Source organism: Passer montanus, unplaced genomic scaffold (assembly GCF_014805655.1).
Source record: "Passer montanus isolate IOZ18808 unplaced genomic scaffold, ASM1480565v1 scaffold16, whole genome shotgun sequence".
NCBI classification, from domain to species: Eukaryota; Metazoa; Chordata; class Aves; order Passeriformes; family Passeridae; genus Passer; species Passer montanus.
In genome coordinates this window covers 3,557,273-3,581,619 of record NW_024363160.1, presented here as the reverse complement: position 1 = coordinate 3,581,619, position 24,347 = coordinate 3,557,273, and the positions used below count along the sequence as shown (strand labels likewise).

At 40.5% G+C, this 24,347-nt stretch overlaps 2 protein-coding genes across 5 annotated transcripts; one reads left to right on the top strand and one right to left on the bottom strand.

The window, feature by feature from the left end:
- Positions 1–1,625: 1,625 nt before the first annotated feature.
- Positions 1,626–15,588, bottom strand: ELOC (elongin C). Of its 4 annotated transcripts, none has more exons than XM_039702755.1 (4): positions 15,484–15,588; positions 8,357–8,413; positions 6,782–6,925; positions 1,626–4,242 (listed from the first exon to the last, which is right to left on the bottom strand). In XM_039702755.1, exons 2-4 carry the CDS (start codon positions 8,358–8,360, stop codon positions 4,052–4,054), a joined length of 339 nt encoding a protein of 112 aa, XP_039558689.1. In that variant the 5' UTR covers positions 8,361–8,413; positions 15,484–15,588; the 3' UTR covers positions 1,626–4,051. The 4 variants fall into 4 exon arrangements, with proteins under 4 accessions (XP_039558689.1, XP_039558688.1, XP_039558690.1 ...); XM_039702754.1 differs by lacking the exon at positions 15,484–15,588 and adding an exon at positions 15,170–15,430; XM_039702756.1 differs by lacking the exon at positions 15,484–15,588 and adding an exon at positions 15,012–15,156.
- Positions 15,289–20,949, top strand: TMEM70 (transmembrane protein 70). Its single transcript, XM_039702769.1, has 4 exons — positions 15,289–15,789; positions 16,124–16,252; positions 17,854–17,965; positions 19,023–20,949. Exons 1-4 carry the CDS (start codon positions 15,289–15,291, stop codon positions 19,478–19,480), a joined length of 1,200 nt encoding a protein of 399 aa, XP_039558703.1. The 3' UTR covers positions 19,481–20,949.
- The last annotated feature ends 3,398 nt before the right edge of the window (positions 20,950–24,347 follow it).

The window sequence follows — 24,347 nt, the reverse complement described above, 5'->3', positions numbered from 1 at the left end:
CTGTAAACATAAAACAGTAACATGGTAATGAGACACAGATTTTTTTTTTTAATTTTGTTGAGGTTTTTTTGTTTATCTCAGTGACCTTTCTCCCACAGAAGAGAAATTGCACAACCTACATTTCAGATGCAGCATATGCAAAGCTTTATTTCATGACATATAACACTTGTTAAAATTCGATAAAAACCTCCCTCTTCTTTTCTCTGTGCTGCCTTAGTGATGACACTCAAGCTTCACAGGTGACTAATAATAAACACAGAATCTACTTTGTCCTCTTCCCTAGCTCATCCAAACATTGAGCCACACCTGCAGTTCACAGCGTTGGTTATCTTCCCATAAATTGCCATCTAGTAAGCCACATTTAAAAAGAAATTCAACTCCAATGCAGTTCATTATTTGTCAAAAGCCTTCAAAAGTTGAACTTTTTCTATGGGAAAAATCCCTAGCCTTTTTTTCCCTAAAGCATCATAGTTTAATTTCCAAATTCACTCAAGCTTTAATGACTTCTTGCTATTTCTCTTACTCCTGCTCTTTTTGTCTTACTCAGGTGTTGAAATTAAGCTTATACCACAGCTTCCACCCTTAGTTTTTAGGTAGGAATAGTGCTACTTCGCCTTGTGCTTTTGTTTACTCTGCAGTAACTGTTAATCCCTTAAATTACATTGCAATATTTGAGACCTGGCAAAATTAAACTAGAAATACAAAACATGGACTGAGAAGTTAATTTTCCTGCCCCACAACATTCCTTGTCCGCTTCATCACATAAACCAACAGATTTAGGCAAGTTTTGGGAGCACCCAGGGAGCACCTGGGCAAAGTAAAAAGAAAGGGGTAAAAAACCAGTCACTGCTGCAATTTAGGCCTGTGAAATAAAATAGATAGTAATAAAACACAGACAGAAGCAACTGATTTGCCAAACTTCCTACCTTTAATTGAGAAATGCCTTTCAGATACTGTGTTCAACATCTCTTGAATACAATGGCAGAGAACCCTGATGGTGAATTGTCCTTTCTTCAAGCTCAAAACCAAAAAGGAATTTCTTAGCTTGGGGAAGGGAGTTCTGATAATTCTAAATGCACAGACTATTTCACATTGGAGACCATCAGAGACTTCTTCAGCAGCTTATACACACTCAAATGATGACAACCCATAATGTAGCATGACTCTACTCATTGTTTACAGTTAATAAAGAATCTGGAAGGTTTTATGACTAAATCAGCAGTTCAGCTTAAAATTTGAACCTCAAATACAGGGCTACCTTTCTAAGTAAAAGAAGTAGCACAGGACACTTGAAGTTTTCAAAATATCCCCAGCAGGATGTCCTTGAAGTATCCTTGAAAGTATCCTCTTCAAGCCTGTTCAGGAATACCATGCCTTTTTAGTACGTGGCACTGAGAATTGCTTGTAATTCAGAGCAGCACAAAGATATCTTAACACTTCAACTCTGTGACTTCAGAACTATGAAAAAACCCATCACCTTTTATTTTATACATGCAGCTTCACAACCTATTATCCAAATACTAATTACATTAGCATTTTGCTCACCGTATAATAGAGCCATGAAAATGATGATTCTGCGTATGAACGCTTCCTCTTAACATGCCATAAATCAACAGAAACACAGGTTTAAAAATTTTCAACTTTGAAATTTATTTAGAACTCAGTGGTTAAGTGTGGTAAGTTTCCAATTGTCTGATAATAGCATACCCATTTAACTACCATGGAAATTGCACTAATTCCCCCTGCCCCCCTCCCCCTTAGAAATCTGGTTCATTTTAACAGCCGATGGTTTTGCAAATAGTGCACTCTAGGACACTACTGCAATTCCTGAGTGTTCAAAGCTACTGTATAATACATTAAGCTGAAAGAAAACCAACAAAATTATTATTCAGAGCTAAACCAGCTATTTTACCTTACTGCTAAAGTACAGAATCTTAAAATGCAAATGTATTTTAACAAAATTAAAGAAATTGTTCTAGAATGCTTAAAAAGGGGAAGAGAAAAAAATGAAAAAACCCCACTGTTTTAAAAAATGACATCCTTTTGCCTTAGTTTAAAACTAAATAATTTTTAGCCTCAAGTCATTAGCCTCAAGACTTAAAAATGGCCAGTGAACTTAAGACTCACTCAGACTGATATGTAGTTGTGACTAAAATATCCATGTTGGTATTCCTTGACCTTTTAGGGTATTCCTAGCGGCTCTAACAACAGCAGCATAACAGGGTATCTCTGGTTTCTCATTCTAGTGCTCTTGGAAATGAGTTATTAACAGCACTGACCAGAGTGCTTACACATTGAATTCAGACAATCACCCTACAATGCACTTCAGCTTTACCGTGCAAAGCCAATCTAGTCACAAACATCCCCACATTAAACACATTAAATTGTGCCAAAGTATGTGACGTGAATAAATGTCAGCTAATTTCCCAACACACTGACAAACGTCAGCATTGTTTAAGCCCAGAATAAAATTTCATTTGTCAGAACTGACCTCCTCCATGGGCAGACTGCATAGTCTATCTATCTAAATTACTAGTTTTCATCCAGGAAAATCTCTTCCAAGTTATTTATGTTGACAAACAGGTTTAGAGGAGAGTTTCCACCCTCTAAATTAGCTGTGAGTTAAAACATCAAGAAAGAGGTTCCACCATCAGTTGGTGGGATTTTTCCATGATAGACCACAATCACTTCTTGATCAAAACAAAGCTGAAGCAGTGGCAGCTGATGGAAATGCCAATTACATTGTTCTTGCATCATTTCTCATGATGCATTAGTTTTATTCTCATTTACAGATGATTTTAGCAGAAGGGTTCTTCGAGCTGCAGCTGAACAAAAAGCAATTTCTTAAGTTTTTTTGCTTTCTTTATGGAAACTTGTTTTGAACAGAGAACTGATACTACAGGCAACTGCCAGCAGGATCTACCAAGAGATAACATATTCCACTCTAGTATTATGTCAGCAGCTTGCCAATCCTTTTCCCCTAAAACATTTGTAAAAACACTGGAAATACCTATGAAATTTATAAAACAGCTCCTAAAACATCTGCTTAATGTCCTTTCCTTCAAATATAAAAGACCTCCACATTTCAGGGTCTTTTGCTATGGGTACAAGGGAGAGAATGAGGAAGAGGTAAAAGGTAGGACAACTTCTATCTTTTCAGTTGCTATGTTACAAAATTTAAATGACTACTACTCTAGAGATTAAATACAGACTTTACATAACAATCAGAACAATGGAAATAAACCATAACTGAAGCCATATAAAATCCTTATCAGATCAAGTGACAGTATATTAAGAAAACCATATATGTTATATAGAAGATAATATACACAGCTTTTAACAGCTATTTTGCCCCTTAGAAGTCACTGTCAGTAGGATCACAGTCTTACTGTACAGACAAGTGACTGGAATATTTGAAATTACTAATGGGGTAAATTGAGGTTATAGAAGCAAAATGTTATCAAGTACACCTTTGCACATTTCTAAACTATGACTTAAATTAAAAGCCTTAAGCATTCTCCTACATACTCCACTTTGAACCTAAATGGAATATCACTGACAGTATACAAAGAGGGCACTTCTAATCTAGTTAGTGTAACTATGCTACAGGACAGCTATCTTACAAAGGAGATTAAGTTCAGATGTTTAGAAACTTTAAAAATAAGAGAAAGCTAGAAACCCTTAACAGCTACTCAAATGTAACTATAATTATCTTTTAGAGAGTATTAGACTAAACTCCAGTATGTGCTACAGCCATTGTATTAAAAGAAAGTTCTACCACACCTAAAGGATAAGGCATAGCCATCTACTAATTGGCATATTTGTTTATTTGTCTCAGTTTGTGAAAAGGTCCTTATTTGTGTAAGCAGCAAAACAAACTCCAACTGAATGATTGCTATATGCAAACGAACTGAAGGCAATTGCCTCTGCAGTGAACTTTACAGTTCTCAACAGCACACACGCAACATGCTATCTGAAAAAAGTTACTAACTGAACTACATGTATTAAATACTGAAAAAAGTTTTACATTTTTTATTATAATTTATTTTATTTAACAATCTAAGAAGTTTGCAGCCATCAGAAGTTCCAGTGCAATTTCAGGTGCAATTGGGAATTCAGGAATCTCCGTAGAGCTGTTAGTATAGCGGACCTTGTAGGTGAAATACATGCATACTTTGGATAGAACATGGGATGGGATCTCTCTAAAATTGACCTCATTTGTTTCATTTTCTGCAAACTGACCTGTAGGAAGAAAAAAACAACACAAAAGAACACCAAACCAGAAGTCAAAATCTCTGCAAAATGAAACAACTTACCATATTCATACAATGTATTCTAAATAGACCTGCCTAAGTCTCATCTTCCTGGATATTAGAGTCTCCCTTGTCAAGCAGGATGTGTCACATTCAGAGCCCTCAAGAATATTGAGACACCCAGCATTATGAAATGTTTATTTAGGCTGCAGCCTATCAACATCATTTTGAACAACTACACCAGAAATTTAGGTTTACTCCAATATAGCTGGTAAGTACTTAGCTGTGTGCTAAGCTCTAAGAGGCATCAATCCAAATTTCTGGCCGTCTTATCCAAGGAAAAAAAATATGTTCCTAGATGTTTCATATCTGCACACATATATGTGTCTATCAGTAGTCCCTTCTGTGACCCAGTAGCTTTGAATTCCTCAGTTTCAGGTAGATTTGACAAGAGAGTTGAAACCTCAAAGACACATTAACATGATAAGCTGTGGAAACAGATAGACACCAGAGACAGGGAAATTCTAGTTGTACTGGAGGGAAGTTTACATGCAGTACAAGTTTATCCCTATTAGATACTAAAGAATTTATTCAGAATTCAAATCTCAAAACACAAGTACATTTGCAATTCGCTATCTATAGGGCCTATAACCATGAAACCTGGATGATACCAAAGTTAGGATCCTGTGGTTAATCTCACAGGATTTCTATTATCTTTGTCTCTCTTTCCCTCACATCTTTGGACTTTCAAGTCATTAAATTGAAAGACAATAAAAATACTAACATTAACTCCATGTTTATGGGAGACTAGCAGTGTTTAGTTCCCACTATTTCTGTGGGCATTTCCTTCCAGCTTCAGAGCAGAGCTATTGACTAATGTCTGCACAGATTTGTGTAGAAATATCTGCATGCACTGAAGCCAATATGGCTTGAATTTTAGTACAGGAACAGTTGGAAGCAAAAGGAGAAATGTTAGCATATTGGCCAAGCTACAGCACTGAAACAAAAGACTTACACATCAGTGAAATTATGACCTACTGAACTAGACAGCAACAGTGCTTTTCCTTGTGACCCATTTATCTTGTTAGTACTTATATAAAATATTCTGGACTGCTGAGTCCTATACAGAGTGAGTTTCTAGCCCTCTACGCAGGCTACTTTGTCTTTTATTCCTTCACACTGAATTAACTCAGAGCAAGTCTTGTAACTATTCTTCCTCTTAGATGTCTGGGAGGCTGGCATGGACACAAAACACTTACTACATATTTTCAAATGCAACCACTAAAATGACACTGAGAATTTTAATTGCTCAGTTTGCCCAAGTATTACTAAGTAATTAAAAAAAATATATTAAACCAATAAATCTCTCCAGTCTCACCAGAATCTAAAATAGAACACAAAGAAGAGCATATTCAGCTCCAAGCTCCTCCTGCCCAGCCACTGAAGTGGCCAAAGATAAACACACAGGATGAAAGTGTAGAAGAGAGAAAGCACTTGTGTTAACTTCTCCTTGTTCTCTCCCCTACCCTTTTGGTATTCAAAAATTAGTTCTGATACTTCTCAAACCAGATACAGTCTCATTTATTCAGTAACATGTGAGGTCCTTCCCTCCTGTAAGTTTAACTACCCTCACCTCAAGCTAACTTTCATCATTAAGCTCAGGAATTCCTTGCCATAGGATGCTGTTAACATGTGGCTTTAACCCCAGTAGGCAGCAAAGCACCACACAGCTGCTTGCTCATTTGCCCCTGCTGTGGGTGGACTAGGGAAGAGGAAAGGAACATAAAAGCGAGAAAACTTTTAGGCTGAGAGAAGAGAAAGGAAACAAAACAAGTGATGCAATGGTAAACACCACCTCCCATGGGCAGACTGATGACCAGTCAGTTCTCAAGCAAAAGATGGCTCACTTTCCTTTTTTATATCTCTCCCTTTTTTACTTGGAGTAAGACATATGGAATGCAATATCTCCTTCAGTATTTGTTCAGGTCATGTTCATTGTGTTCCCTCCCAGCCTCTTGCACACCCTCCTGTCTGGTTATTGAGTGGGGAAAGAGTGAGAAACAGAGGAGGTTTGAACAGTGTGCATCTTTCAGTAATACCTAAAACAGGTGTGTTATTGGCTCTGTTTTAGTCACAAATATAAAGCACAGAACCACGTGACCTGCTATGAAGAAAATTAACTCCATATGGAATACCAGAAGTTCTGCCATGGATGTGGAAATAAAGAACTACCAGCTCTCATTTGTTTTGAACTTGGCAGCTCCACGTTTCATATAATACCCTCAAGTTCTAATACCATGGGAAACTAGTAGCAATGTAGGACAATAAGATCCCTAACTGCCCAAATAGCAGAGTCCAATTTTAAGTCTGGTACCACAATACCCCAACAGAAATGGCCTTTTCTGCTGGAAACAGGAACTAGGCGGGATGTGGGAAAGTTAACAATTTTTCTAACTTTCACTTACTGCATGATAAAAATTCAAACCGTCCAAAAGTGAAAACAAAGAAGGTAAAGGTCTTCTACCTACCTGGTCCACTCAACATAGCTTTTATTGTTCCTGATGTTAATGCATGCTCTCTTTTTACAATGAACTCATGGCCATCAGAGGATATTAACTTCACATACATAGCATCTGGGCCCTCACACCCACCGTATGTCTTCTCTTCTCCATCTGTAATGGAAAAAAAGACAATGGTTTCAGGACACAATATACTGATTCACATTACTAAAAATGCAAGTTGCAGTTTTTTCTACTACGTTTGCAGGCTCAAGAGCCCAATACAACCAGAAATGAGAAAGAAGCATTTTGCATATTTGAAGATTATTTTTCTGAAGTAACCAGCAATCAGTTTTAAAGTAATTTTGTAAAACTTGGAATTTTTTTATTAACATCCCTCCATCATCAAATTCTGACATGATTTTTAAAATCTACATAGGTATGAAATTTTCCTTTAGACATTCTCAAGTCAATTGAACATGCTACTGCTTCCTTCCATTAAATCTACAGTCATGTTTGCCATAGTAATACTTTCTAAAAGTGAACTAAACCCATATCTGATACTGAAAAATACAGACGGCAGGGAAAAAATGCCTTCGGAAGCACTGGTAAGAACAAAAGCAGTCAATATTCCTGCACTGAAGAAATGACATGAAGTAAGACTCATACTCCCTGACTGCCCAACCAGACCCAGAACCACACAGCATCAGTGCATACCGGTGCTGTGGCCTTTGGCAGAAAGCATGGAAAGTGCCAAAGCACTAAACCCAGGAAGACTTGAAAATTCTCCCCACAGCAGCTGGACTCTTGTTTCCCTTCTCCCTTCTGTTCCGCTGAACACCTGCTCTCTACTTTGTTTCTTCTGAAGGCTTTATCCCCCTTCCCTTTTTCTGCCTTCTTTTACTGTATCCTGACAGTGCTACTTTTTAAAGTTGAATTACTGTTGCCTGTGGGGCAAATAAAACATTCCCACAGTCAAGTTGCTTTGTGAACTTGAAGTTAAAATTGTATTATGCAGCTATTACCAATTTAAAAAAAGTTCTACCAGTGCCAAACATGCTATAATACAGTCGGAGGAAGTATAGGCAAAACCAGCATCCATCCACTCCTGTTTCATTAGCCAGTCATTTGCTGAGACAGAAACAACAGTTTCAGAAATGTAGTCATATCACACACCATGTAATTTATCAGAAATCAGTCTGTATTATGAACTCTGAGCCAGAATTCAACAGGCTGACTTTAGTTAACAAACAAAGAAAGAAATATTTTAAAAAGTACACAGTGAAATTTTCTTGGCCACTATATAAAAGTTTAGTGCTGTAAAAGCCTAGAGGCATTCCTATTTTAGCACGTACATTTTCAGGACTATGCATGCTAAGCAAGTGAAATTTTTTTGTTATAATAGATACACTCTGAACAAGTCTTCCAATAAATGAACAGTCACTTGAGAAAATTCTCCTACAAAACACCTACAGGAAGTTTGAGGCTACAAGAAGTGACAAGATCAACATTTAAAGCCTTAGAATCCACCTCCTCCACTGACGTGAGAGAGAAAATGCTTCAAATAATACAAAAACAAGAAAAACTCTAAGATTGTGAACTTACCCATTCTCTTATAAAAAAATTGGTTTTTTTCAACTGGAGATTTTGCAATAGGAGCGTCTGAAAAAACACAAGTGGCAATATTTTGAGTCAGCAGCACAATTTTTAAATTCCCCTTTACTTATTAGTCTTTATGTTACCATAAACACTCTTCCAAAAAGAACATGATGACAGACAACATGCAGTGTTGATGAGCAGTATGTTTTGAAAACAGGAAACCTATGAAGTTCACCCATGGGAAATGCAAACCCTCTACCTTAGCACCTCCAGCACTATGTGGAGGCCAACCTGCTGGAAAGCAGCTTTGCACAAATAGACCTGAGGGTGCTGGTGGACAAGCTGAACACAAGCCAGCAGCGTGCCCTTGCAGCAAAGGCAGCCTGGACTTTATCTAAGAGCACTGCCAGGTGATCCTGCCCCTCCACCTGGCACTGCTGGGACACATCTGGAGTGCTGGGTTCAGTATGACAGACTGAACTGAGTCCTGCAAAAGGTCACAAAGACGACTGAGGGATTGAAGCACTTGTCATACAAGAACAGCTGAGAGAACTGGGGTTGTTTAGGCCAGAGAAGAGAAGGCTCAGGGATCAGTCTAATCAGTATGCACTGAATACCTGTCCTTCACAGAAGATTGACAGTTCCCAATATCACCTAGCTAATCTACTTCAGACATGTAATGTAGGTATAGTTAACCAGGAGCTTCCATAGCTGGTATACTGATATCCACCTTGCTGCATGTGTTTTTCTCTATGGAAAGGAAATGAAATAGTTAGAGAAATGGAAGTATTTATTTGCAAAACAAATCTGGTATGTTCAGATGCAACTTCTATTTCTTTACCCTAAGCTGCATCTTTTCTAAGAGAAAACTTTGGAAAAGAAATTCTACCCACCCACCTGCTGTCCTAAAATTCCTTTCATATCAACAGTCACTGTGCAAACATTAACCCAGTACAGATCAATGATACTGCTGTGTATCCACAGATTCAGAAAAATAGCACAAGTGATTCTAGATGGTCTCCCAGCTGAAATTCAGGGTTGAGGGCAGCAAAGAGATGAGAATAGAGACCACACCCCTCATTTGCTCACTCCTATGTTTCTGGTAAATGTTTACCAAAAAAATGTAAGCAAGCTGAGGAAGCTGCACAATTTGGAAGAAGTACTACAGACACCTCTTTGCTATTGTTGATAACTTCACTTCTGCCCAACACTTTGATGCTGGTTTATTCCTTCTGTCTTTTTTCACAGCTACAAATATGCCGTAGTGCAAATGTCTCCCCAGGTTTTCGTAAGAAGGCACTTTGTTATGTCCACCTAATGAAACTACACACGCATAACCAACAGTTTTTAGTTGTCTAAAGAGAAATGAGCAAAAATAATCCTCCACTTACATTGCTGCTTCCTTTGAAAGTTATCCTGACTTTACAGAGCTATCTCTAAAAAAATATTTTCTTTACCACTGATATAAGGAACATTTTAACCTGTACTCTTGCAGGTGAAAAGTTCCTGAACATAAGGCACACTTAAGAATGTTCTTTCAGAGTTAATTTGTGTATGCTATAATAGAAATTCCCTAACATGGTGTGTTAAATGCCTTCATCACTTCCCATAATTCTAGGAACTCATCTCAGGAAATTACATTGGGGTGCTGGGACAGTTAGGGCCCAAAACTGATGGGATCTTGCGCCCTATTTCAACAGTTTTTGCAAATGGAAATCAATCATCTTATTGGAGGGTATCTGTTGCTCAGGAACTGAAGAAATACCTCACATTACTACTTCTACTTTGCAGAAGGCGATCACTCGTACTACCTCTTTTTCTAGCCACAAAACCATTTGCTACATTCCAAAAGAGTAGTGAAACCACCTATGATTTATAAATAATACTACTTGGGAAAAAAAAGAGAAAAACAACACAGAAGTGATAATACTCTTTGGAAGTGTTGGTGATGATAAAATATGGCTTGGTTTACAATATAAATAATGCCACTAAACACAGGAATAAAGGCTAGTTAATGGGAATGCAGATATATTAGCACCTTGCAAGGTAAAAGCATAAGTTGAGGAAGCTAATACATTGAAAGATTGAAAATGGAGAACTGAAAAAGTCCACACAAAAACAAAAGATGTTGCAAAAATACACAAAGATTTTAATAAATCAAATGTGCTATCATATGATTAGAGAGGAAAAATACAGTAATTAAAGAAGAGAAAAAATTATCAGGGCTCAGTGGTCTGAATTCAATTGTACTAAACAGTAAAGTAGCATAAAAATGCAGTAAGCCTTCATAGTTTTAGGGCACATTGAACTAATCTAGTTTTTAAAAAATTATTTAGTCATTTTCTTTGGGAAAAAGGAAACAAACAAGATGCAATCTGGGCTTCATATATCATCTGGGGTTAAATAAATGTGATGAGAGGCAATCTTAAAATGAGAAAGAATCTTTCTACAAGACTACAGTATGGTGTTGCAAACATAGAAAAGAACTACTAGTTCCTCCAAACAAATATGCTGCTTTTTTTTAAACAATGCTGCCAAAAAAGAACAGGCAGATTTGGATGAGACAGAAGTGGAAAGCATTGCAACAAAAGTGGGACAAAACATAACACAAGACACGTGACCAGTCCTGAAAAACATTGTACTAGAAGCCACATGAAATTAAGTCATATGAAATCAAGCCTGCCGCATGAGGGGACCAGTACGGTCTTCTTTCACGTAGTCAGGGCACGTTATTTGAGACTACAGTCTTTCTGTGGTAAACTAGAAACTGATGCAGGTCTGTGGGGGCAAAATTTAAAAAAAAGGGTGTGGGACAAAGAGGCAAATGCACATTGAGGATTTCTTTTCAATAAAGACAGGGATATGAGCAACGTTGCACATTAGCAACAGCTTGTCTGGAATATCACACACAATTCTGAATTCCTTTTTTCAAGAAAAATAAGTTTGAATTACAAGAGCTACAGAGGGAACCTAATGATATGACTAAAAAGCCTGTTTAAAAAAGAAAAATTGATCTTCCTTATTCAGCTTAGCAAAACTGGGATGAAGATAAATACAAAGATTTATTAAAAGGATAAACATCGTCAGGAAAACAATGCCAACATAATATCTCAGTTTAACTTCAACTAATGAAAATAGGCAAAAAAAAAAAAGAGTAAAATTTATAGTGCTATTCCAGAATCCAAGTTTGGTTCTGGATATGGAAAACTCCAAACATTCAATTGCCAAAAGTAAAAGATGCAGAAAAACCAACCTGCTTTTAAGAAAAAACTGTAATTTTTCCAATATATGATGGATCTGACATGTTAGCAAGGGACACACTGAGTTTCACTCAGTTTCCATTCTGATGCAATGATGTGTCGTTATACTATTAGCAGAATAGATTTATTCCTGACAAAATAGCAAACAGCAGAGAGCCCAGAAAAATCAGAGAGCCAATGCAACACATGAGAAGAAAACCAAGAAGCTCAAGTACTCTGGAAAACCTAAAAAAAACCAGTAATGCTTCCTCTTCTGGGCAAGAAGTGCTCAGTCTGTCATGATGTTGTATGAAGATCAGAACACTTTCAAAGCCAGAAAAAAGTGCACACACAAAAAAAAAATAAAAAATCAAAAGAATATAGTTGTATGATGATCAGAACACTTTCAAAGCCAGAAAAAAGTGCACACAAAAAAAAAAAAATCAAAAGAATATATAAATACCTCCCACAATTCTCCTTGTGCATACAGGGAGTACCAAAGGAAGATGGAGGGAAATTTTCTGTACCTTTTTTTAATTGATAATGGCATGGCCTGAAGTTTTAAATAATAGGTCAAGGAGAGTCAAGCAACCTTGTATGTTGTCTTCCAAGAAATTATTTTCTCTCAGTGTATTTCCAGTGTACTGTTTATTACAAAACATATCACTATATTTTCCTTCTGTATAATGAAAGCAGCATAAATTACAAGACAATATGAATAAAAAGACAGATTTCTGAACATGGCTGGTAACTACCTATATTTTAATTACTTTTCCATATTTTATAGTTGCCCTGTTTGACTTCAACGAGACTACACCAATGCAGCAGTCAGGATAAGAACAATACAAGTTTTGTTAATATATACTTTTTATATATTTTTTACTTGACTATTTCGGACTTCTGTAAAGAACCACTAATTTATGTTGAAGTACATTCAGAATTCAATTTGCCCTTCAAGAAGCTTATGTGGCATTACCACAATGTAGCTGAGCTCCCTGACTTAAATCTCAAAAAAAGCACATATCTTAGATACTACTGTTCTCCTGCTTTGCAGAAAGTTTACATAAAAGGGATATGCCCTTTTTTAATCAGAAGGAGAGTACAACACAATTAAACCCAGTGGATTTGGCACAAAAACTTTCCAACCAGTCTAAAAAGGACTTCCTGCTGTAGAAAACATAGAATTGTCTGGATGTTAGAGAACTGAAAATTGCCACTGCCAGAATATTTACACCTACAAGGTAAAAGAGTGTGAAATATCACAAACCTCTAAACCATGGCAATTAAGCCACACAGGGCAAGTGTTCTTGTTTCCCTACTTCAACATCTTCTCACACCTCTAAGAAGAAATAGGAAGTTGAGTCTGTTTAGTCCAATCTTTCTGCTTCTCTTGAGCATCAAATGCAAGAACAAAACTGAAACTGGGATGTTCACAACCATCCCAGCCCACTCCCAAAGCTGCATGCTGATCTCCCACGTTTGCCAGAATTTCCAGAACATCATTTCTTTGTATGCCTTGTATGGCAGTGAGTGGTGCAGACATGAAGGACATACCCTGATGTAGCTGAACACACTGCTCAGCTTCCAGCACCTCACTGCTCTGTTCTCATTTGCACAAGAACACTGAATCTATGCAAACGCTTCAAGCATTCAGATTCTTTGATCCCACAGGAAAATCCCTTAAAATCTCAGCTTCTGGTTTAAGGAAATTCAAATAGCTTCCGACTCATTAGCTGCATGACACACACCCGACTTTTGTACACTTCAGCTCTGACATTTGTATCCTACACTATCCATATTTGGAAAACATGGCAAGTTGGCCTTCACTAATTCCCATGTTTGTTTAAAAGCCAAATGTGACTTTTTTTGGTGTCATTTATATATCAGTAGGAGTTTATTAATCACCAAAGGCAGCTGTGTGTTACAACTGCAGCCTCCTACTGTTCAAGCCTAAATTCTACCCTATTCTGTATAATAACTTGTTTAAAAACACCACTCTTCAGTTTAGCATTCACTGCTCAGCACACATCAAAAAACAATTAAGGTAATAATAATTAAGAGACTGAAGCATATTTAGAAAAAACATGAGGAGAAACTGGCAGAGCATGATTTCCAAATCAGCTGATTCACTACTCCAATACTCTCAGGTTCTAAAATTCCAGTTTCCTGGGACACACAGGAATGTGACAGGAAGGCATACTGCACCTGAATGCCAGCTGAGATAAACAGCAGATGGGGTAGGACAGCATGTACAGAGTACAAAACATCTCAGTTAAGATTTCTTTCCCTGTTTAAAGAAACATTCCTTTTCAGTAATTCCCCAGAAAGCTTCAAGGAAAAAAAACCTCAAAAACATGGGCAGGGGACTGTCACTATTTTCTTCCAAAGAAACTTCTAAGCTGTAAAGTACAGCTCTGCCACTGGGGGAAAAGAGGCAAAATTTTACAGGGCATGGATTTCTGCCCTCTTGTTATAGGCATTCACCAAAAACTGCTGTTATGCAAACTACCCCACAAGAAAGCTAACTAAATCCCGAGCCTTTCTAGGTGCTGAGGACTTGTCAAAATACATCGAAGTTCCTTAAAATAATCTGACAAACCTCATACTTTTATGACATAGCTTGGGATTTCTTGTAACATACATGAGAATTATAAAATCACAATAAAACACCTGAATCTGAGTATCCCTGAATGTGATACTCATTTGTCTCTCTACAACAATATTAAACAATTAACAATACTAAAATTCTTCACGTTAAAACTATGTGAAACTATCTAAAGCTGTTCATCACCCACTCCGGTACAGAAAAAAAAATCTCAAATGGGTTTTCTCTGACACAACAAGCAGAAAATAAATGCTGTAGTGGTAAAAGTTTCTAAAAATTATCTCAAAGCTCGCAGCAAAAACGTCAGCAAAAATTTCACTGGTGTAAACATTTTACTGATATAACTTAAGCTCATTAAAAGGCTGATCTCAAGGCATAAGGTGTGTGCCACCTGTGCAAAGATGTGGCCCATGTACTACAGGCATAATAAACACTCCCGTTCAAAGTAACTCTTCAGTCAATTGAACACGATCTCTCCCGCAGCAATTATTTTGGTCCTTGTTATAGCAAAAGGAGAAAACTGGAAGCACGTAGGGCATTACTCAGAAAAGTGCACGAAGTAGTTCTTACCCCAAAAATCTCTCACGTGCCTGTTTATCTACATTTTTCTGGTTTGCTTCCAAAATCCATCGAAGCCAAGTAAACAAACGGCCTGTGACTATCTAGGTCTCCCCAGGACGCAAAGCTTAACTTACCAAACACATTTAGAAATGTTTAATAAAAGTTAACTGGTGGAAGAGCAAATTGGCCGTCAAAGCAAACTGCCAGCAGCACCATCACCTTTTCACACACAAATGTGAAGCCGTCAATAACTTACCAGTGCTCGGGTTACCTTGTATTAAAGCAGAACCTCCCTCTGAGGAACACACAGCAGTCAAAAGCCCATTTCTGTCGCTACAGGCAGGGGTATCACCCTTCTCTTTGCTTACACTCGCCGACCATTACAGCCGAATCACTCTAACCAGCCCTTCTCACCTTGGCAAAACAACCCCTGGGGGCGCATCCTAAATTCTTTCGGCCTGAACTTTCCCCCTCTCTCTACGGCCTGCCGTAGGAAAAGGGCGAACGTCACTCAGGGCAGGAGTTTGGGAGCGATGCCCAAAGCCAGCACTGCTCCAGGGATCCCCTTTTCCGGCGGCGCCGGGATTCCAAAGAGAGCCTTTCGGCGGAGAAACGCGCCTTTCGCCACCCCCTCAGCGGGAGCGCCCCGGCCCGGCCCGGCCCGGCCCCCGCCCCCGGGGAGTCCCTCGCGGCCCCGGCGGGGTCCCGCTCCCGCGGCCGCCCCTCACCCGTGGGCGCCGCTCCCTCCGCCCCGCTCGCAGGGCCGCGCTGTCGGCCCAGCTGCCTCCGAGCGCTTCCGCCCGGGTCACGGGCCGCTTCCGCCCGTGCGGCGCCCGTGCTCCCGGCGTGCTGCGCGCGCCGAGCGGTGCATGCTGGGGCGCGTAGTTCCCGGGGGCACGCGGGTCCGCCATGTCAGGGCTCGGGGGTGTGGGCCGACGGCGGCTGAGCGTGGGGGAACGGGCGCCCGGCTGGCCAGGGAGGCCCGTGGCATCTTGGCTTGTGTGGAGAATAGCGTGGCCAGCAGGAGCAGGGCGGTGATGTGCTCAGCGCACCTCGAGACCTGTGCTCAGTTCTGAGCCTCTCAATTAGTGCACAACAACGCTGTCCAGAGGAGGGTAACGAAGCTGGGTCAAGGTTCTGCCGCACGAGCTTTATGAGGAGCACCTGAGGGAGCTGGGGTAGTTTAGCCTGGAGAAGAGAAGGCTCAGTGAAAACCTTATGGCTCTCTACAACTATCTGGAAGGAGATTGATAGGTGCGGTCAGCCTCTTCTCCCAGGCAGCTGGCGAGAGGACACGAAGCAATGGCCTCAAGCAAAGCTCCCCTCAGGGGAGGCTCAGGTTGGGCATCAGGAGGAATTTCTTCACAGAAAGAATGTTCGACACTGGAATGGACTGCCCAGGCCTGCCGCGCCTCCGCCCCCGCCTCCGCATGGCTGCGGGGCGCCGCGCAGCCCGCCTGCCGCCTCCGCGCCGCTGCCGCTGCGAGGCCCCGACAGGCTCCCCTCAGGGGAGGCTCAGGTTGGGCATCAGGAGGAATTTCTTCACAGAAAGAATGTTCGACACTGGAATGGACTGCCCAGAGAGGTGGTGGAGTCACCATTTCTGGGGGAGTTTAAGGGATGGCTTGATGTGGCGGTTAATGCCATGGTCACATTGACGCGGTGGTGCTGGCCGCAGGTCGGACCCGCTGCCCTCAGAGGAGTTTTCCAGCCCAGGTGATTCTGCCATTCTGCGGCTGAACGCGAGATGCCGCCGGGGGCGCCGCGGAGCCGGCCGGAGCCTTCCTGCGGGCGGAACCAAAGCGCGGCGTGGCGGCGGCGCGCCGGGGGCTGTGCCGCTGCGAGGCCCCGACAGGTTCTGTGCGGGGGCTGTGGGGACTCTGCAGGGGCTGTGGGAGCGGGGGGAGCGTTCCCGGCCCTGGGGTTGGCGGATTCGCCTTTAGGGGATTTTGAGGATGAAAACGAGGTGCTCCTCGGGGCGTGCCTCCTCTGATACGCTCAGGTGAGAGCCCCCCGGAGTGCTTTGTCCCGCTCCGGGACCCCATGGACCTGCTGGAGCGATCCAGAGGAGGCACCGAAATGACTGTAGGCATGTAGCACCTCTCCTGCGGTGAATGGTTGGGGCAATTGAGTTTGTTCAGCCTGGAGAAGAGACAGCCCCATCCCTGTGGCGTCGGGATGATCTAATTGTGGCCTTCCAAGTACCTGAAGGGAGCCTCCAATAAAGTCCTGTAGGGAAAAGGGTCTTTTTACAAGGGCATGAAGTGCCAGGACAATGGGGAATGGGTTAAAACTGAGAGTATGTTTAGCTAATCTAAAGGAAGCTATTTAGCTAATCTAAGATATTAGGAAAGAAAAATCATTTTCTGTGAGATTGGTGAGGCACTGGAATAGGTTGCCTAGAGAAGCTGTGGATGCCCCAACCCTCAAGGTGCTTAAGGCCAGCCTGGATGGAAAGCATCGATCGGGTTAAAACTGAGAGTATGTTTAGCTAATCTAAAGGAAGCTATTTAGCTAATCTAAGATATTAGGAAAGAAAAATCATTTTCTGTGAGATTGGTGAGGCACTGGAATAGGTTGCCTAGAGAAGCTGTGGATGCCCCAACCCTCAAGGTGCTTAAGGCCAGCCTGGATGGAAAGCATCGATCCAAACTGGTGTAGTGGAAGGTGTCCCTGCCCACAACAGGGCTGTTGGAACTGGATGATTCTTAAGGCCCAGTTCAACCCAGGCCATTGTGTTATTTTATGATTAGACAGAGATGTGATGAGTACAGATGCCATGAATGTCTCTCTGCAAAGCTGTGTGTAAATCGATTGCTACCTCAGTTATCAGTAATGGAGTTGCAAATATTTCATGCTAGTTTGGGCTATTTACATGGTAAGTTATTAAAACAGTCAGGCAGCATATTAGTTGTAGCTTTTGGCATGCTTTGGAGTGTAATCTAACTTTAATCCTTAGTTTGAAATGCTGGGGGTAGGCTCAGGGCAAGGAGAAACTTTGGGTGTATACATGTACATACATGTGTGTATATGCATGGACAGGTACATGTAAGGGTAATACTGGTGTTCCTTAGCCCTGTGCTGGTTTCATCTTTCAGGTTGCATCTTTTCAAGGAGTGGCTGTCCGCAGCCTCAGCACATCCTCCCCTCATGATCACCCAGAACATGGAAGATTAGTTTATAAAGGAAATTTGGCAAAGACAGTGTTGGGTATGTGACTCAAAGTGGTTTATATTGCCGTTTTTGTTGTTGTAGTTTTAACAGTATTCAGTATCTTTAAAATGAAACATTAAAAGTGAGTGTTCTCCTTTCCAAGTTTGCCAAAATCTGGATTGTACGTACAAAAAACAGTGGTAGTGGTGGTGCTTGGTTTCTGCTTCTCTGCTTGGGTGTGCAGGGAGCTCTGTTCATCTGTCACCCCTCAGCCTTCTTTGGCCTCTCTTGAGGCCCTTGGGGTGGCTTATCAACCCAGTAAGCAGCAAAGATGAGCTATAGCTGCTGTTTACATTCTGTGTGCTTGGAAGTGCTCCTGAAATGCTTCCCAGGCAGGCAGGTATTGTGATGAAGAGCTCCATCTCTAATGTGACTTTGCTGTTCTTTCTTTGGCCAGTGAATATTACAAAGACCTAGTGAAAGGCAAAGCCATTGGATGTTTTCTGATACACATCTTTGAAATGTGTCCTGACATACTTACTTGTCAGAGCATCTTGGGCTCCTGGTTTTCAGGGTGGTTTAAGGACTGTGGGTAGTCCACAGCACTGGCTTCTGTCTTTCAAGCACATGGAAAATGGGTGGTGGAGTAACCCAGGGTTTGTGCATGGCAGCCAAGCTGGCTTCTTTGTAATACACACTGAATGTCAGCATTAGTTGTTGATGAGAGAAATTCCCTGTCTGCCATCTCTTCAATGAGCACCATTACACGTGTCCATGAATGGAGTCAAGTCTCATTAGAAATCAGTTCTTCTGCCTGTGAAGGCAGAAAAAAATTTCATGTGTGCATGACAGCTAATAGCTGACTGCATCACAGAAATAGAGCCAGCTTTGATAAACCCAGCATGAAGGTGCAAACCAATCAGAACAGTGGCAGTGAGGCAGATTGAGCTTTCAATGGCTTCTCCATAAGCTTAAAAAAACAGGGAAAGGAGTTTTCAGCAACTTCAGCAGCTCAAGTAATGGCAGTGTTATGTGGTAGAAAAATACAGGTAATTGTAGAGAAAATTTTGGTCCAAAGTGTTAACCTTTATTTTCTTTGATTTCTTTTATGTAGGTGTGAAGTTTTTCTCTTACTCCACGAGCATATTCAACCTGCTCATGATGCCCTACATCATGTTCAAAAGTGGCATTGGAGTGGAAAGTTTGCTGGTCCAAGCTGCCTTTTATGGGCTGATCGGGATTTTTACATTTGTCACTCCGGTTACTTTGCATCTCCTTACAAAAGGTTACGTGATCCGGCTCTATTATAAAGATGAAGTGGACACCTATACAGCCATTACCTACAATGCCATCTTGGCAGAAAAAGCAACTGTTTTCCATCAGAAAGATGTAAAGATTCCAGACATCTCCAAGATGTTTACAACATTTTATGCTAAAACAAAGTCAATGCTTGTTAATCCTACACTTTTCCCAAATCCTCAGGATTATAACCATCTCATGGGCTATGACAAATCCTCATTTTTTAAATTTGAGGATTTAGAGGCAGTAAAGGAAGCTGATGAAAGGAAATAATTTGAAGATAATGTCAAGTATCATTGTCCATAATGCAGTACTATGTATGTGAAAGAATGTAAAAATCTATTACATTTGCTTAAGTATCCGGTAGCTGGAGGTTTCCATATGCATTTTGGAATGTATAAAAAGAGACACTTTTAAAAAATACTGCAAACAATGTGAGGATTTCTTTAGAGTTAATGACAAAATATAGTAAAAAAAGAAAAGAGATGCTTAGTCCTGTCTTTTGTTTGTTTATTCTTGGTTTGATCGTTGGTGTTAGCTCTCCAGAGAAATATAAAATGCATGAGCTGTGTGGCAGTCTCACCACCTCTGTGTCAAAAGACACTCATTTCCTATCAAGTATGTAGTTAAGATGTTAAGTCTTAAATATTAATTGTACTTAATCTAAAGATACCAGGCTTTTTGTTGCTGCTGGTGATGGTATAGAGGGAGTGATCGTGGCTTTCCCTTCCCTTTGTGAGACCATCAGTAGCCAGGAGCAGTCTCTGGAAAGCAGACAGGTATTCTTGTGAATTCCTGCTACAACTCCCTCCCAGAGGAGAGAAGAACATGGGGAGAATGCCTGTGTATTTATAGAGCAGTCAGTTCTAGCTTCTCAAAGGTACTCTCAGGTAAACTAAAGTCCCACTCTGAGCAACCCTGTCCCCAAAGGTGGAGAGCAAGAAGCTTCTCTTCTTAAGCACCGTGACATAAGACTTGCTCTGAGCATCCCACTGACAAGAGGTGCTGTCTTTGAATCAACAAAGACAATTCTAGCAGCTAATGGTTAAAATGGATTCTCTCAGTATTTACATAAGGTGGGGAAGCAATTGTGCCTTTAAAGAACACATCTCTTGATTTTCAGCAGTGTGAAGAAAGCCACTTTTCACTCAACTTGAGACGGGGAGTCTTTTTGTGGTACTAGACTGGTTCTTCTCCCTTGAGTGTGTCAAAGTTGGATTTAAATTTTTGAGCTGAAGGCACATAAACTGGCAGATACTTGTTTTCAAAGAATGAAGGGCCTAAATATTTTGAGACATAAAAGTTACTGAATTGAAAAAAAACCCAAAATTAATCCTTTTGTGTTAACAGTGCCCTTTGTAATAAGAAGATCTGATACTTGCTAGTAGTCATCCTGATCCTGCAAATAAAAAATTATAGCTAACTTTCAAGCTCTTTCCTAAGTTGTGGCTGAAAAGAACTGTATTTACAAGTCTAAATGTCTTCCAATACTATTATTTCAATTTCCTTTTCTAGGATGACACCACACATGATATTAAACAAGTGTTTTGAATGTTGCTTTTCTGACTGCCCTCAATGTACTTCCTTAGTAATTAAAAAGCAAATTGTCCCATCCCAATATTTTTGAAGCAGTTTTTTTGTATTGGTACAACTATAATTTTAAAAGGGTGATAAAGTCTTGTTAAGCCAGTATCATTCCATGGGTAGCAATAATATATAAATAAAGTTTTCATAAAATTATATTGAACATGTGAGGTTCAAATTATATTGAACAAGCAGTTCTGGTCACCTGGTTGTGCTACTTGTCCACATTGAAATGATTTTACACATTTAGTTAAAAGTAATCTTTGTCTGATGCATTCACTCACTTTTGGTGCTTGAATTGAAAGATGAGGTTGACTTGATCTTCCAATGACAAATCCAGGGAGAGCAGGAATTAGAGTTTGCCGGAGAAGGTAAAGGAAAGGCCCCAAAATTATATTTATGTACTCTATAGGAAATATCAAAATCATCATCTTTTCCTTCTGACTGCAAGAAGTTTTTATTTCTAAATTTGAGATTTGGCCAATTCAGAATTAAGCAGCAAGAGTAAGATATCTCCGTGCCAGTGGCTCAGTTTCTGTCTATGGAAGATAAATATTCTGCTTGTGTTCTGATAGTGAAAAACAAGTGAAGCTAGTAGGTGGCTTTCTGGCACACAGATATTTTTAGTATGAAAGAATATTTTAATATTCTTTAATATTAAAAATAATATTAAAGATTCCAGAATTCTGCCAGAAGATAGGTGATGATTCTGTCTGGGATGTAGTCTCAGGAAAAATACTTGATGCTTCCAATGTGCAACTTGAAAATCATAGGATAGTACTTTTATATTAGGAAAAAGAAGACCAGACTTACTGAATATACTCAATATTCTACTTGCTTTTGCATTGTTTGCTGCTACACTTAGATTGTGCACTTGGAATTGTAGGACCATTTAGGTTGGCAAGCACCTTCGAGATCATTAATTCTGGCCATTAAGCCAGCACTGCCAAGTCCACCACTAAACCATATCCTTAATTACCACATTTATATATCTTTTAGATACCTTCTGGCATGGTGACTCAACCACTTCCCCGGGGAGCCATGCCAGTGCTTGACAGCCCTTTCAGTGAAGAAATCTTTCCTAATATCCAGGCTAATCATCCCCTGGTACTACTTGAGGTTGTTTCCTCTTGTCCTATTGCCTGTTACTTGGGAGAAGAGGCAGATCCCCACCTTGGTACAACTTGCTTTCAGGTTGTAGAGACTGATAAGATCACTCCTGAGCCTCCTTTTCTCCAGACTGAACAACCCCAGTTCCCCCAGCTGTTCCCCCAGCTCCTAAGACTTGTGCTTCAGACCCTTCACCAGCTTCACTGCCTGTCTCTGGATACACTCAACACCCCAATGTCCTTTGTGTTGTGAGGGGCCCAAAAATGAACACAGAACTTGGGTATACTTCCACATATGTGACTGGTTTAGATTCCTGGAATTGCTGAGAGCAGTTATTCACATTAGAATCAAAATAAAGGAAGGGGATTGTAATCCAAAAAGACTTCCAAGATGTGTTTCTTCTTTGCTCTGGGTTCTGAGCAATCTGTCTTAAGATATTGTTTAGTGCATTGTGTGCATTTCCAGATGGGAAGCTCTGAAATGCTTGGTGTCTTTCTGCAGTAGAAAATGCATGTATCAGAACAGGCCCTCTTGCTACTAATAAATAATGCAAGAGAATCGACTGTGGTGTGAGTGTTTCAATAAGCAAATTACTACCAGGTAATTCCCAAAGTCTGTTAGCTCCTTGTCTGTTTAACAACCCTACTAATTATGTGAATTACTGTTTTCATCTAGTGTATTTTTCTTCCATTTTATACACTTGGTGAAAACCAGTACTAAGTGCAGAAGTATTACTGCCTGCTAACATTTTCATCCCTGGAAGTTGTTGATATTTCTTTGGGTGTAGGTAACTTGTACATGATATGGAAGAAACTATTTATGAGATCTAAAGAATATGCTTGTACATGTGGAGGTTCTGAAAGAAATACTGATGGAGGAGCCCAGTTTTCTGAAATAAGTGATTTACAAACTGTTTGTTTGCAAGGCAGTGCCTACAGTGAAGGCTGACAGCTCCAGCAGCCTTTTCAGGACCAACCAATCACTTGTGCATAGCAGCTGGACACATCTTGCCCTGGTCCCAGTTTCACTCGATCTGTTATGAAAAGCAGGAATGCATCAATGATTATCAGCAATAGTGTGGCCAGCAGGACCAGGGCAGTGATGGTCCCCGTTTACTCGGCACTGGTGAAGCCACACCTCGTGTACTGTGTTCAGTTTTGGGCCCCTTAATTCAGCGAGGACATTAAGGTGCTGGAGTGTGTACAGAGAAGAGCAATGAAGATGGTGAAGGGTCTAGAGGGTAAGTCCTGAGAGGAGCAGCTGAAAGAGCTGCGATTGTTAAGCCTGGAGAAAAGGAGGCTCGGGAGGACCTTTTCTGAGAGGAGCTTGTAGCGAGAAGGGGGTCGCTGATCTCCCAGGAAACCAGCGGTCAGAGGAAATGTCCACGAGCTATGCCAGGGGAGGTTCAGGTTCCACATCAGGTGGAATTTCTTCACAGAAAGGTTGATTAAAATTTGGAACAGGCTGCCCAGGTCATAGGTCTAACCCATGACCAAACACCACTGTGCCAACGACACCAGAACATTGAGTGCCACGTCCAGTCTTTCCTTGAACACCTCCATCTGTGAGGTTGTTTCTGCATGTTTTGAACCTTTGCACTGCACCTCATTTCCTCACAGACCATTTGCTTGTAGTCACTAAATTTCCCAATTTTCTTTTTTTTTTTCCTTCAATTGCATTTCATTTGCACCATATCTCCTTTCCAGAGTGTTTGTAGGTCATTCTTTTCTGTTTCTCAAGATTTCGTTTCCCTTCCTGAAAGGAAATTCCAATTCCATGAAACCTTGCGAAACAGAAAAGAAAGACTTACAAACACTCTGGAAGGGACCCACCATCAAATGAAATGCAATTGAAGAAAAAACAATAAACCAGAAAATTGAGACATTTAGTGACTACAAGCAAATGGACTGGGATTATACAAGGTGCAGTGCAAAAGGCCAAAACCTGCAAAAGCTAACCTCAGAGATGTTGCAAAAGCAGGAGAACTGATCAAAGGGGAAGACAGAATTTTGAGGGGAATGTATCAGTGACATGGCATGGATACTGAGAAAAAAAAAATCTCCACCAAAGTCAAAGCCATCAAAAGGCACGGGATGCCATGAAGTGCAGGGACATGGACCAAAGATTGTCCAGTTGATTCCCATTGAAATCGCAAGATTTCGTTTCCCTTTGGGAAGGGAAACAAAATTTCCTTTTGGGAAGGGAAATGAAATCTTGCAACTCAGAAAATAAAGACTTACAAACACTCTGGAAAGGGGATGTGATCAAATGAAATGCATCTGAAAAAAATGCCAAAAACCAGAAAATTGGGACATTTAGTGATTACAAGAATATGGTCTGGGAGGAAAGGAGGTGCAAAGGACCAAAACATGCCAAAACAATCCTCACAGATGCTGCAAAAGCAGGGGAAAATGTCAAGGAGGAAGACAGAACTTTGAGGGGAAGA